We start from the raw sequence: 16,328 nt of genomic DNA on the forward strand, positions 1-16,328 counted from the left end.
AATCTTGTCTCTGGGTTACTCTGTAACGTTTCGTGGGGGCAGTGGTAAAATGTGTCTTTAACATATTCTTCAGATGGTAGAGTAGGGTCATAGATAAGAGTGTAGCTTACTGGGATTTGACGAGTGGAATGCACCAGGCCATAATTCTTTGACTGATCCAAGTTGGAGAGGTGGGTATACTTTGCAAAATAGATGATCACACTACGAAGCCCACACCCAGTTGTCTCGTTTGATCAGGGGGGGTCCCTTGCCAGAAGAAGGTGTAACCTTCTTTTGTTTCAGTAAGAGATCCAGTATCTGGAAGCCTAGTCTTACTAAGGGCAGTGATGTCTATCTTATAGAGATCTAGTTCTGCTTCAACAAATACAGTGGCGTTTGGGTAAGTCAGGGTTGGAGTTAAGTACTGTCTTTACTTTCCATGAGTCAGTTTTTAAGTTCCTAGTTCTTATTGATCGGCCGCTATGAGGAACACTGGTGAGCGTGGTTACCCACCACAAGTCTAACGGCAGAGGAGGCAATTTTTAAGTCTCCCTTCATCAACCCTTCCTCTGAGTGACGCGGTCATTGCTGTCCCTGAATAGGGGTGCCCAGACGCCCAGAGAGAGACCGATGGCAGGTTGCTGCTCTCGGTTCAACTCGTCAACTTTCATGTGCTCTGAGCCGTCTGTGGTGCAGCGGGTGGCTAAGGTCTCCCAGCAATCCACGCCTGCCCTTATCACTGGCCGGGCTGTCGCCGTAGGACTTTCCGGATGATGTTGAGTGAAATGGGATGAGGAAGCACGGAGTGAAATCGTGTAATTGATATTCAAGGTTGAAGGGAGTTGCAACACCTCCGGTCCACCATCTTAACCACTCTTTGCATAGTCCGGTGGCAAGGGTGAGAGCCAAGACGACCGACGCAAAGGTTAGTTGCAGTGCTCTGCCGCAGACCACTAGCTGGTGGGGCAGCGCCTATCGCTTGGGCAGCCAAGCGGGCAGTAGAGTTTAATGCGGCTCTGGTCGCAGTTAGGTCACGTCTTTGGGCCCTGAAGACATTTTCAGGATTTTAGTGCCAGTAGTAGAGCGTTGTTCACCCTGATGAGGCCTGACGCTATTTGATCCGCGACTGCTTGTTGAGTATTTGCAGCTAACCTACCTATCAGGAGGCCTTTCCTCAGTCCGCCACTTGAGGACATGTCAATGGGGGGGGGGGGTTCTCCTCACGGCTGTTTTTGATCTGGGTTATCTCCCGTAGCCTTGTGCCAAGCAAGACTCCACAAGACAGTTGGTGGGGGAAGCAGGGCGTGTCCACACACCAGTGGACCATATCTCCGAACCTCTGGGGTCTCCTGCTGCTCCAAGATCTCCTGCAGTGTTAGCCTGGGGCTGCAAGGCACCCAGTTACCATGCGTAGCCACGGGGAGGCTCCACAGTAGTCTTGGTGACGGAAAGCTTATGTACGGGCAAGTGAGACTTATGCAAAGCGGGTCCCTTTTCGTAACTAGACTAGCCAGCGGTGGTAGCTGAAAGCGAGAGGGCATGCGAGACACACTATCCACACTAGACACGTCACATTACCCTGTCCTAACAACACACACACACGCTTATATAAATGCATACACATCAGCCACATTTAATTCTTTTATTATTTTCTCTCTTACAAAGGTAAGTAAATAAATGAATGGATAATTACGTAATAGGATTTCAGTTAACTTCTTCCTCTTTTGGGAAGATTATGAGAAAATGAAATAGAAAAGAAATTGTGTCAAAAGACGATGACGATGATAATAAAATATTTTGCACATTTTTCGGATTTCATTTCCCTCCTGCGTAGACTTAGTAGCCGCCATGTAGTGAGCGCTGAATCTTGGTTATTTTAAAATGTAACTTTATGGACATTGAACTGGCAAGTGGAGGCCTTATCGTCTCTTGCGGTGTCATCCATTCCTATGTTGTTATAGCAAACCAGGTTGGGGGGTTTGTCCTAGCCCAGTAGTTCTATCTGACAGCATTCGAACAGGTGGAGCTTGACAGCCCGGGAAGGCAGCCCACTAAGGGCAGGGGTGGGCAACCTTTTCAAGCGTGGGTGCCAAAATCAGAGACCATTTTCCCGCATGCCAACAGAGTAAGATTACAGGCTTACATACGAGTATGGGATCCTTCCCTTTACCTCCTAGGAGCCCAATCCGCCTCCCAGCGGAACATGCGGTGACAAATGGTCACACGAAAGAAGTTGGAAATTTTGTAGTTATTTGTTCTAAGGTGAGCCTTGGGTTTCCCGTGCCGGAAAGAAGTCGTCAGTGTGCCAGGTTTGGCACGCGTCCCAAGGGTTGCCCAATGTACTAGCACTGCACTACCATGCACTGTACCACCACTTTAATGCAGTGTTCTAGGATTTAAGTGCACTGTTCTAGCACTAAAGTGCACTGTCCTATAATTGAAGTGTATTCGAGCACAGTAGTACACTATATTAGCACAATAGTGCACTGTATTAATACTAAAGTGTACTTTAGTGCACTGTCATCGATATGTACTTGCAGTGTATTGCACTGTACCAGCATTGTAGTGCACTTCAGTAGCATTACAGTGCATTGTACTAGGACTATAGTGCACTGTATTATCATTGTAATGCACTACACTAGAAAAGTGTATTATACTTGAACTATAACACTATACTAGCAATATAGTGCACTATACTAACACTATAGTGCAATATAGTAGCACTGTAGTACATTAGACTAGCACAATAGGGCACTGCACTAGTACTGTAGTGGATTCTTCTAGCACTAGTACAATGTACTATCAATGTAGTCCACTGTACTAACACTAGTGCACAGTAGTTGTACTGTACTATCACTCTAGTGCACTGTACTTGTACTGTAGTGCACTATATTAGAACTGTAGTTTATTGTACCAGTAGTGTAGTTCAATGTACTAGTATTGTAGAGCATTGTACTAGCACTGTACTTTGCACTGCAATGTACTACTACTGTAGTTCACTTTATTACCACTGCACTAGGAACGTAGTCACTCTACTAGCACTATAGTGCGTCGTACTACCACTGTTGTAGCACCGTAATGCACTATACCACTGTAGTAGGTCGAGGGCCAAATCGGTGACCTGACGATTTTGGTCACTTGCTCCGATTGGGTCGCCACGTCACCCACAGGTCGAGGGCCACCAGGGTTCCTGTGGACTGCACTTGGACACCACTCAGGCCAACAGTGCGGGCGCCAGAGGCGGAAATGTGAAAAACCGGAGAACACTTTCAACTTTGTCTGGTCGCCACGCTCAGGCCCTTGGGCTCAGGTTTCTCCCGTCTACTGTAGTGACACGTAATTATTACCATTATGAAACCTATATTCACCCCTTCTCTTTGATGTATAATGTGCCTTTCTTACTCAGAGACTATGTTCACCGGCGAGTCATCTCGCCCGTGTATAAAGTTGTTGTAATTTTTTATTAATGGAAAGGGGAAGGTGAGAATTGAGTAACGAGTTATCTTAACCTCTTCTTAATGGTACACTCTACCACCAATTGCTTAGTACTAGCAACGATGGCACCCCTTCGCCAACTACTACAAATGACGACCCTGGGTGGGCTACTACAATATCTAGCCGTACTCTGTGCACGGCTCTCTCCCTCTAGGCTAAGTTTGGGTCAAATCGGCGACCTACCCATCTAGGGCAAAATCCGTGTAATCTATAGTCACCCGTTGTCTTTGACTGATTTGTAATGTGCCTTTCTTACTCAGAGACTATGTTCACCGGCAAGTCATCTCTCCTTTGTATAAACTTATTGTAATCTTATGTTAATAAAAAGAGGAAGTTAAGAATAGAGGAGCAAGAGTTTTCTTAACCTTTTCTTACCGGTACACTCTACTACCAAGTGCTTAGAAGTAGCAATAATGGCACCCCCTCGCCAGCTACTACAAATGACGATCCCGGGTGAGCTACTTCACTATCTAGCCGTACTGTGTGCACGGCTCTCCCCCTCCGGGCTAAGTTTGGGTCAAATCGGCGACCTACCCATTTTGGACCAAATAGGTGGGTCACTTTGAGTTTTTTGGGTGTCATTTTGGCCACTTGTCTCGATTGGGTCACCCACAGGTCGAGGGTTACCAGTCCTCCTGTAGATTGAACTAGGACATCATTCAGACAAAAAGGCACGTGCACCAGTGGCGGAAAAAAAAATCAAATTTGGGTGGTCGCCAAGCACATGCATTTTGGGCCCAGGGTCCTTCCGTCTACTTCGCCGTACTCTGTGCACGACTCTCTCCCTCTGGGGTAAGATTGGGACAAATCGACGACCTACCCATTTTGGGCAAAATCCGTGGGTTACCCCCTTTGAGTTTTTTGGGTGTCATTTTGGTCATTTGTTCCGATTGAGTCACCACGTCACCCACAGGTCGAGGGCCACCAAGTCTCCTGTGGACTGCACTTGGACACCACTCAGGTCAACAGTACGAGCACCAGAGGTGGAAATGTGAAAAAAAAAAAGAATAGGAGAAAACGCTCAACTTTGTCTGGTCGCCACGCACAGGCCCTTGGGCCCAGGTTCCTCCCGTCCACTGTGGTGACACGTTATTATTACCATTATGTAACTTATAGTCATCCCTTGTCTTTGACTGATTTGTAATATGCCTTTCTTACTCACAGACTTTGTTCACCGGCAAGTCGTCTCACCTATGTATAAAGTTATAATTTTGTGTTAACAAAGAGGAAAAGTAATAAAGAAGAGTTTTCTTAACCTTAATAGTGGCAACAGTGGCATCCTCTCGCCAGCTACAAAGGGCGACCCCAGAAAGTAGCCGTTCTTACCGCTAACCGCTGGACCTCCTGCTGGTCTCCGCTGCCACCTGTCTCGGACCGCTCACTAAGTCTCCGCCGCCCCAATCTCCCGACAATGCTGTCTCCAGCCGCCACCGCCGCTCCAAACTGTCGTTATCGCTGCTTCCAGCCACCCGCCCACCCTGCCTGCTGGCCCCCGCCGCCCCGAGCTGCCGACAACGCTGTCTCCAGCCACCACTGCCGCTCCGAGTTGTCATTGTCGCTGCCTCCAGCCGTCCGCCCATCCTGCCTACTGGCCCCCGCCGCCCCGAGCTGCCGACACCGCTGCCTCCAGCGGCAATCTCCGCCCGCAGCTGTCACTGTTGCAGTCACCGCCCGCCGGCCTGCCCGCCACTCCCGCAACCACCTGCCCCGGAATGCCTGCTGAGCCGCCACCACCTCCTCGTCCACGGACTAATGCCAGCCACATCTACCGGACTGCCGTCTGCCATGCCGGATAGACGCTCAGCCGCCAACCTCCGCTGCCGGATTGTCGGCCGGACCCCTGCCTGCCAGACCGCCCACGAATCACGGACGTCAACCAATGGACACGCACATGCGTCCAGTGTCAAAGTACCATGGCATGACGTCACACACGCTCTCCAGTAGCTATACCTGCACCAGCAACAAAGGTCACTTCACTCACCAAATTGAATCCATCAAAATCTGCATCGTTCCTCCCTCCTCATCACTAGGGGTGGTGGGGAGTATTGTAGTGACACGTTACTATTACCATTATGTAACCTACAGTCACCCGTTGCCTTTGACTGATTTGTAATGTGTCCTTCTTACACAAGGCCATGTTCACCGGCAAGTCATCTCTCCTTTGTATAAACTTATTGTAATTTTGTGTTGATAAAAAGAGGAAGTTAAGAATTGAGGAACAATTGTTTTCTTAACCTTTTCTTACTGGTACACCACCACCAAGTGCTTAGTAGTAGCAACAAAGGCACCCCCTCGCCAGCTACTACAAATGACGACCCCGGGTGGGCTACTACGCTACCTAGTCGTACTCTGTGCACGGCTCTCTCCTTCTGGAGTAAGTTTGGGTCAAATCGGTGACATACTGATTTTGGGCCAAATCCGTGGGTTACCCCCTTTGAGTTTTTTGGGTGTCATTTTGGTCACTTCCCCCGATTGGGTCACCACGCCACCCACTGGTCGAGGGTTACCAGAGCTCCTGTGAACTGCACTTGGACACCACTCAGGCCAACAGTACGGGCGTCAGAGGCTTAAATGTGAAAAATCTGAGAAAACGCTCAAATTTGGATGGTCGCCATCCACAGGCCCTTGGGCCCAGATTCCTCCCATCTACTGTAGTGACACGTAACTATTACCATTATGTAACCTATATTCACCCCCTTCTCTTTGATGTGTAATGTGCCTTTCTTACTCAGAGACTATATGTTCACCGGCGAATCATCTCGCCCATTCATAAAGTTGTTGTCATTTTGGGTTAATAAAAAGGGGAAGGTGCAAAGGTGAGAATTGAGGAACAAGAGTTTTCTTAACTTTTTCTTACCGGTACATTCTACCACCAAGTGCTTAGTGGCAACAAAGACACCCCCTCGCCAGCTACTACAAATGGTGACCCTGGGTGAGCTACTACACTACCTAGCCGTACTCCGCGCACGGCTCTCCTCCTCTAGGGTAAGTTTGGGTCAAATCGGTGACATACTGATTTTGGGTCACTTGACCCGATTGGGTCACCACGTTACCCACAGGTCGAGGGTCACTAGCCCTACTGTGGATTGAGCTAGGTCACGGGTGCCAGTGGCGGAAATAGAAAAAACAACAACTCAAGTTTGGTTAGAGTCCACGCACATGGTTTTGGGTCCATGTTACTCCCGTCTACCTCGTCGTACTCTGTGCACGACTCTCTTCCTCTAGGGGTAAGTTTGGGACAAATCAGCGACATACTCATTTTGGGCAAAATGGGTGTCATTTTAGTAATTTGCTCCGATTGGGTCACCACGACACCCACAGGTTGAGGGCCACCAGAGCTCCTGTGGACTGCACTTGGACACCACTCAGACCAACAGTGCGGGCGCCAGAGGCGGAAATGTGAAAAATTGGAGAACACGCTCAACTTTGTCTGCTCGCCACACACAGGCCCATGGGCCCAAGTTCCTCCCGTCTACTGTAGTGACACGTTACTATTACCGTTATGTAACCTTGAGTCACCCTTTGTCTTTAATGTGTAATGTGCCTTTCTTGCTCAGAGACTATATTCACCGGCGAGTCATCTCGCCCATATGTAATGCTGTTGTAATTTTGTATTAATAAAGAGGGAAGGTAGTAAACAAGAGTTTACTAATAGGGTGGTCGATGAATGGAATAAACTTAGTAACCGTGTAGTAGGCGCTGAGACTATCGGCTGTTTTAAAAAACGATTGGACAACTTTATGGATGGGGATGACAGGTAGTGATGGATACGGAGCTGCCTAGTGTAGGCCTTGTGGTCTTTTGCAGTCTCCTTTATTCTTATGTTTATGTTCTTAACCTCTTCTTACCGGTACACTCTACCACCAAGTGTTTAGTTGTAGCAACGATGGCACTCCTTCGCCAGCTACTACAAATGGCGACCCCAGGTAGGCTTCTACACTACCTAGCCGTACTCTGTGTACGGCTCTCTCCTTCTGGGCTAAGTTTGGTACATATCGGTGACATACTGATTTTGGGACAAATCCGTGGGTTACCCCCTTTGAGATTTTTTTGGTCACTTGCCCCAATTGGGTCACCACGTCTCCCACAGGTCGAGGGTCACCAGAGCTCCTGTGGATTGCACCAGGACACCATTCACTTAAAAATACAATCATTTCATGGTGGCCAACAATAAAGCCACAGGAATATTTACAACTTTGGTGAGAAAAACAGGTAATCAAACAAAAATATTCAAGTCACTGTGCCCTATTTTAGTCTCTTCTTCATTGCGACAACCTTTTGTGTTCAGTGTCCCCACAATGCATTTTACTCACCTGGTTTTACTTGTATTTAACCCACTGGCATAGGTTTCCTTTGCAGCTGATCATTGAATGTAGGTAAAGGTCCATATTACAGGTCACGCTGTTGGAAAGGCCTTTCTTTGGTGTGGGACCTCACATGATATTTGAAATCATCCTTAATTGAGAAATCTGCATCACACAGGGAGGGCGGAGGAGCGTGGAGTGTATTCAGGGATGGAATGGGTGGGAATGATTTTATGCCTTTTCCTTTTTGGCTACCTCCCTTGTAAGGGGGGAAAAAGCCTTGGTATATGTATGTATGTAAATTGAAAAACTAAACTATCCATCCTTATATATGTAGATATTTGCAAGAAAAATAAAACATCTACTGTTCTCATTTATTTGTTCATTATAATACCAAGTCATAATATTTTTGTCATAAACCGATTTACAGAAAGGTCCCTTTCTTCAGTGCTCTTATTCAAATTGATAACCAAGCCATAGTATATGAACAAGTTTATAACATTACACTAGTATTACAATGAAACCGTATTTCTATTGTGTTTTCTTTACTGTGAAGTTTCACAATACTGATGAATGGTACTACAATCATTCATTTATCTGTTTACTAATCTATTTCATTTATTCATTTGTTTTTGTAAAGGTCAACTAGCATTCCATGGGTCCTATAACATATCAGATTCAAGCTTAAATTATATCATTTCCAACAAATGCAAATTGAGATATTGAACAGATTTTAGATATGGTCCTATAAAACATCTACTAAAACTACTACACTGGTATAAGTAGGAAGTTACCACAGCATCATTAAATACATAATAACAATGTCATCCAGTACTTGTTCATAAGGAGCACCTGCATTTAAAGAACACTTTCAAAAACACAAAAAAGAACAATGTATATATATTTTTTCGAGGAATATATCACATTCGTTTCTGCCTCAAATGCCATAGGTCTGAGTTTGAATCTAAGAACTCCCCACACAACTCCAGTCTTTACAGAGAAATGTACAACAAAATGTCACTAGAAAAGTTTTGCTTTTGTGTGTTATGTGACTTTTGAAAGCATCTTATGAGAAAGCTGCATCACACACGTGATACTGGAAAGTCATATCTACAATGTTGATCATCATATGCTGTGTGATATTACTCCTTCAAGAGAAAGCTGCACTGCACAGTTCACAGTAGAAATGCTTCTCTCCATGTGGAACATCAAGTGCTACTTCAGAATGCCCTTACATAAGAAAGGTCCATGTTACAGGTCACGCTGTTGGAAAGGCCTTTCTTTGGTGTGGGACCTCACATATTTGAAATCATCATTACTTGAGAAATCTGTACAAGGCTTCTCTCCAGTGGGTAAAATCATGATGTCTCTTGTAAATTACATAATACAGGTCACACTGTATGGGCTAACACGTGATGTTTGAGGACTCTTTTTCGAGAGAAAGTTTTATTGCACAGGTCACACTGGAAAGGCTTCTCTCCTGTGTGGATTATCATGTGTTCTTTAAGACTACCCTTTTGTGAGAAAGCTGAATCACACAGGTCACACTGGAAAGGCTTCTCTCCTGTGTGGGTTAACATGTGACGTTGAAGACCACCTTTTTGTGAGAAAGCTGAATCACACAGGTCACACTGGAAAGGCTTCTCTCCTGTGTGGGTCCGCATGTGACATTTAAAAGTAGCCTTTCGTGAGAAAACTGAATCGCACAGGTCACACTGGAATGGCTTCTCTCCTGTGTGGGTTGTCATGTGATTTTTATGATTACTCTTTAATGAGAAAGCTGAATTGCACAAGTCACACTGGAAAGGCTTCTCTCCTGTGTGGGTCATCATGTGACGATTAAGATTAGCCTTTATTGAGAAAGCAGAATTGCACAGGTCACACTGGAATGGCTTTTCTCCTGTGTGTTTCATCACATGACGTTTGAGATCATGCTTTTGTGAGAAAGCAGAATCACACAGGTCACAATGGAAAGGCTTCTCTCCTGTGTGGTTCAGTATGTGATATTTAAGACTACCTTTTTGTGAGAAAGCTGAATCACACAGGTCACATTGGAAAGGCTTCTCTCCTGTGTGGGTTACCATGTGACGTTTAAGATTACCCTTTCGTGAGAAAGCAGAATCGCACAGGCCACATTGGAAAGGCTTTTCTCCTGTGTGGTTCATCATGTGAAGTTTGAGATTATGCTTTTGTGAGAAAGCAGAATCACATAGGTCACAAAGAAAAGGCTTCTCTCCTCTGTGGTTCATCATGTGATATTTAAGCTTAATCTTTTGTGAGAAAGCTGAGCTGCATAGGTCACACTGGAAAGGCTTTTCTCCAGTGTGGATTATCATGTGACTTTTAAGATGACTCTTTTGTGAGAAAGCGGAATCACACAGGTCACACTGGAAAGGCTTCTCTCCTGTGTGGATCATTATGTGACGTTTGAGATCACCCTTTTGTGAGAAAGCTGAATCACATAGATTACACTGGAAAGGCTTCACTCCTGTGTGGGTCATCATGTGAAGTTTGAAAACATGTTTTCGTGAGAAAGCTGAATAGCACTGGTCACACTGGAATGTCTTCTCTCCAGTGTGGGCCACCATGTGAGATTTGAGCTCACCCTTTCATGAGAAAGCAGAATTGGACAAGTCACAATGGAATGTCCTCTCTCTTGTGTGGGTTATCATGTGATGTTTGAGAACATATTTTGTGAGAAAGCAGAATCACACAGGTCACACTGGAAAGGCTTCTCTCTTGTGTGGGTTATCATGTGACATTTGAGAACATATTTTTGTGAGAAAGCAGAATCACACAGGTCACACTGGAAAGGCTTCTCTCTTGTGTGGGTCATCATGTGACATTTAAAATTAACCTTTGGTGAGAAAGCTGCATGAAACAGGTCACACTGGAAAGGCTTCCCTTCTGTGTAGGTCATCACATGATATTTAAGATGATTCATGAGATAATTGCCACAGATATCACACCAGTCTCTTCAATGTATGACAATGACATGGAATCTACGGATAGCTTTCCCAGAGAAATGTTGATAGTTACCCTCCTCCTGGGAAGAAGAGAAAAAATCATAAGATTGACATTAATTTTTTGAGGTGTGTATTAATAGGATTGTGGATGTTTTATACACATATCATTTCATTCTCAAGTCCCTTTGTACCTAAACAGAACATGTGTACATGCCATCACCTAACATAAAATAGGTAGAAATATTAACTTATATGGTCCTATGATATACTATATTCTACTTTTTCATTAGAAATGCACTGAAAAACATCCAATAGTTACATGCATACTCACACCTTCATGGCCAGAATGACTCAATTATTTTTTTTTTTTTTTTTTATCTGGTCATGAGATTTGGAGAGGTGAATGACCCAGCTGGGCATATCAGTCATATTTTAACATAACTCCATAACATTCAGTGTTTGGGCTCACAAGACCTACATCTAAAAATTACCTACTCTAGGGAGGGTCATTCAGTTCACCTTACTCATCTAATTAAAAGAAATTATGTGAGTGACATTAAGATACACAGTGTACTTGTGTTATATTTTAGCAAGACACAATAAATAAATGTGATCTAAGAAACTGTAGAGGTATACATTTATACATATACCAATGGCTTTTTCCCCCCTTACAAGGGAGGTAGCCAAAAAACAAAGGCATAAAATCCACTCACACCCATTCCATCCCCACATACTCCATTCCCCCCCTCCCTCTTATCTTGGCTCCTCCTGGACGACCGGTCATACCTGCATCTCGCCCACTGCCCTGGGTCAGAAACAATGTAGCAAGACACAGCTCACATCCACAGCAAGGCCACTTTATTCAATAAGTGTCACCCTGTCTCCATCCCCTCATGCAAAAAAAAAGAGAAGATGAGGAGATATCCCTTCAGACTGCATCAAAATATCATTCACACATACTTCCTCAGCCCTCATCCCCACCCACTCCCTTCCATGCATCACAGCATCACCCATACACAACCATTCTCCCTTCATTCCTCAAAAGACATTCCCCTCTATCCCAATGCCCCTTTTACCCCATCCATCCATCTCATCCTTGGTTGCCCCTTATGTTCACTCCTTCCACCTCTGCCTTCCACACCTCTTTCATTGATCTTTCTTCACTCATTCTTTCCATGTATCCAAACCATCCCAATACTCTTTCATCAACCCTATCTCCCAACTCCCTTTCTACCCCCACTCTCCTCTTCATTTCTCACTGTATCCAGCCTAATATCCTGTACCATATTTCTCAGGCATTTCATCTCCAACACATTTAAAATCTTCCTCTCTTATGTTCCATGTTTCTGCTCCTCACAGTACTGTCGGCACAAATATTCCTTCATACAGTCTCTTCTTAGCATCCATTCCCAAATGTCTACTTCTCATTATACTTTTTAATCCACCATGGTATTAATTTGCTTCTGTCAATCTACATTCTACCTCCACCTCCACTCCTCCCTTTCCCATCCAAATATCTAAAGCTATCCACTTCTTCCAGTCTCTCTCCCTTAATACTCACTTCCAATTTGCTGCCATACTCTCCTTTTGTACATCTCATCACCTTACTTTAACCCACATTTATCTTCAACTTCCTTATTCATATATATCTATATATATATATATATATATATATATATATAGACATATATATATAATATGAATGTGTGTGTGTATATATATGTATATGTATATATATTTTCTATTAAATAATACAGCATACTCGGCACTGGAAATCTTCTTCCTTAAACTTTCTATTCTTCTCACTATTTTCCTTTCTGTGGGAGGAAGGGAGAACAATATCACCAAATGAAACCATAGTGATTTTGGAAATAAAAACAAATGCATTACTTACAACATTTCGCCTATGCTTTAGGCATTCCCACGGGGCGCCAAGAAGGAATTAAACCAAAGTACCTATCCTAGTTTATTTTGTACTTTGTATATATAATCATGATTTGTAGATTCAAAATAAAAATTACCAGAAGATGCCTAAAGCATAGGCAAAATGTTGTAAGTAATGGATTTGTTTTTATTTCCAAAATCACTATGGTTTCATTTGCTGATATTGTGTTCTCCCTTCCTCCCACAGAAAGGAAAATAGTGAGAAGAATAGAAAGTTTATGGAAGAAGATTTCCAGTGCTGAGTATGCTGTATTATTTAATAGAAAATATATCCAAGAAAACCTGCTCCCCAAATTCATGTATATATATGTATATATATATATACATATATATATATACATTGTACTTTTTGTTGATGGTTACACACTTTGAGGTAGTGCAGTAAAAGGTGTTAAATTCCACCAAATTCAGTTTGCTTGAGCAGCACCCTTCATAAAATGTTTGTATGGTTACTAGGAAATAAAGTCCATATAGCAGCCAGTATTGTTTGTGGGGTTTGAATCAACAACTTACTGTCTGACCTCTGATAGAGTGCACAGCCTTATTCCACTCAGCTGCCCAAAGAACTCACAATCAGCACTGAAAGAGCTATCTATATACCAAGACCTTTTTCCCCTTATATGGGAGGTAGATTAGTCAGAGGTATGTACCTATTCCCACCCATTTCACTCCCTTTCCACCTCTCCAACTCAGCTACTCCTGGATGATGGGCCATCCCTGCATCTGCCGCCAACTCCCCTGGGTCAAATGCAATGCAGCAAGACTGAAAGAACAAAGTAAAAATTTACAAATGAAACTCCCACAGACCATATGACTTACACTAGGTAGTTCCATGTCCTTTACCACCTATCATAAACATCTTTAGAGTTATCTAACCTTCCCTTAAAACAACCAATAGTTTCAGATTTTGTTACATGGTTACCAAGTCTATTTTGGGATCATGCAAAGACTGGCAAACCCAATCACAGCAAGACTTGCTATTCTTTACAAGAAAATTATTGGGTTCATTATTCTTTATGAGTATAATCAGGTTCACTGTTCTTGACATAAATACTTTGGTACACAGAGAACATTTCAATAGCTGAGCCGCAGGTTGCCAAACCAACGATTTATGTGATTTCTACCTTTCTTTTGTTCACTAGTTAATCTTTATGAATCCTTACTGGTTTAATAGCAGTTTTCATATACTGGTTTTAATTTCTGTATTCAGATATCCAGGAAGTCTCACGCTTATGTTAGGTATATGGGTGACAGGTTATCAGGTTTCTGTAATGCAATCACCATGCATTATCCTTTCAATAACAAGTTTAAGAGTTTTTTTTTTTTAATGGAAATTGAACATTATGTTAGCATATTTCTTTTCATTATTTATTCATCAATATAAAATTTGTATACTATTTTTAAAATCAATGCCAAAGGTTTGCTTTTCTTTACAGGAAGACATTTGGGTTGACCATTTTTTACATGAGGATCTTTGGGTTCACTGTTCTTGACATGAGGATCGTTGGGCTCACTGTTCTCATGGAAATGTTGGGTTCACTAATCTTGACATGATCACCATTTCATTCTTAGAAATCATGTAGTAAGCACAGAGATTATTAGTTGTTTTAAAAGAAACTGAGATACCACTATAACTTGGGAATTATCACTGAGAGTTGCCAGTAGTTAAAATGCTTGATGGTAACAACAGCAGACATGTGTCTGTCTTAATACAATTACTGCTTTTGCACATATAACCATATGTTATACATTCTCTACATAAGTATCAATTCTCACTGCATGATATGAGCACACTCTTCAGGTGTATATGTTGTGTTGGTGATATCAATATAAAACTCTACATGCTCCTGCATCCTGTCCGTATCACCCTTCATTGAGGGTAAAAAACCATGCATCTACCATAGTAAATAAATTCTGAATAAAAATATTTACATGCAACAATATATTAAGTAATTGGTCCATCAACCTCCTATATCAATCAATTCATTAGGTCTGGCATAGAGGACATCATGTTCCTTACTGGCTGTACTTATCAACAAACTTTGAATGGCTGAGTGGATTTGGCTCTGTGCTCTCTCAATGAGTAGATGCTGAGTTGTCAATGTGAATCCATTAAAAATGCTGGTGCTTTGAGATTTTGATTCCTAATAATCATAAATATAATTTTACTAAGGGAACCACACCAAGTGAATTGGATTTGGCAGTGTTTATCACCTTTCAACACTTTATACAAAATTGCAGACGATAAAAGAGAATTGGTTTAAAACACCCATAAAAGTGGGATACATACACATCACATCCATACCATTTACGTCCTAGTCCTGTGCCACTTCCATAACAAAATGCTGTGTTGCATGCCGAGCCTGTATGGAAGGGGTTAAGACGATGCCCACCTATATTTCCACACCACTTGCAAGTTGCCACCAACCACAACTTGACTGCTGATATTGGTCACTGATTACTTATTTGGGCATTTCAATATCATACCTATAAATACACATTATATCAACTTCATATGGTGGAAACTCCAAAAATGGCAAATGGGTCAATAAAATGGTGTTTCCTTTGACCCATTCCTAACATTTCGTATTACAATGTAAACAAACACAATTGCCAGATTGATTCTCTGACATGAAGCACTGGCTAAAATGTGTACCAGTTATAATTGCTAACAATATTATATACCAACAGGTCCATTTTTCTTAAAAGTGGGGTGGCAGAGTCAAAGCATACCTTTCACCCATCACACACCCTTTCATTGGTCTCACACTCACCTAATTATGGGTTTAGATTCTATGCTTCGGTAAATTTCAGAAAAGCACACGTGATATAGCAATAGAAAATTAAATAATAAATTTGTAAATTAACACTATTCTTAGTGAAAATCTATAACAGAAAAAGCAACCGCTTTGACTGCTTGAGACACCATGTTTGTTTTGGTAGATATAGAGGTCGAAGAAATTAAAGTATGATAAATTCGTCAAGTCAAACCTAACCTATCTATCTTGTATTTAGTAATGTACCTATAGTAGAGGTCATCGTCATCAACCGCTGAATCGATCAAAACAAAAAATAAGTGCATTATTTAACAATTAATATCTATAAAACTACGCACTTCCGAAGGAAATGAAGTACACCATGGTTCATATCACATCATTTATCACTAGAAACACATGAGCCATATATCAACTTGTACCGTTGTGTGAATATATAAATTGTCCAATAAAAATATATGTTATAGTGATGCATTATAACTTACATATCAAAATTTCTAATGCTATATCGTGTAGGTGTGCACTTTTAAAATATATTTAAATAAGTTCTATTATGAAATATCTTTCTACAAATCATGATAATCGATGGCTATAGATATTTTTGAAACTGTACATATGAAATGTTTATTTACAAATCGTCTTTGTCTTCATGCAATAATTATTTTGTAAGAAGCTTCTGGAGGCACACAAGTGGCTTGAAAGAGCCGCAGGTTGCCAATAACTGACTTATACCAACACAGGGTATAGGTCATAGTTTGGTATATGTTTCAGGTATGCTCTGAGAATAGTAATGCTTTGATCATATTACTAGTCTAGTGAATCAGGGTACCAGGCAACAAGGTAATTGGACCTTTCCCTTCAGCACC

The 16,328-nt window shown here is 42.4% G+C and overlaps 1 protein-coding gene across 2 annotated transcripts; it reads right to left on the reverse strand.

Moving 5' to 3' along the window:
- Nucleotides 1-9,112: 9,112 nt before the first annotated feature.
- Nucleotides 9,113-15,826, reverse strand: LOC143041160 (uncharacterized). Of its 2 annotated transcripts, none has more exons than XM_076212975.1 (2): nt 15,463-15,826; nt 9,113-10,824 (listed from the first exon to the last, which is right to left on the reverse strand). In XM_076212975.1, exon 2 carries the CDS (start codon nt 10,364-10,366, stop codon nt 9,170-9,172), a length of 1,197 nt encoding a protein of 398 aa, XP_076069090.1. In that variant the 5' UTR covers nt 10,367-10,824; nt 15,463-15,826; the 3' UTR covers nt 9,113-9,169. The 2 variants fall into 2 exon arrangements, with proteins under 2 accessions (XP_076069090.1, XP_076069089.1); XM_076212974.1 differs by having other exon boundaries at nt 14,979-15,826.
- Nucleotides 15,827-16,328: the final 502 nt, after the last annotated feature.

This window comes from Oratosquilla oratoria, chromosome 30 (genome assembly GCF_046742065.1).
Source record: "Oratosquilla oratoria isolate Oo_2021 chromosome 30, ASM4674206v1, whole genome shotgun sequence".
NCBI classification, from domain to species: Eukaryota; Metazoa; Arthropoda; class Malacostraca; order Stomatopoda; family Squillidae; genus Oratosquilla; species Oratosquilla oratoria.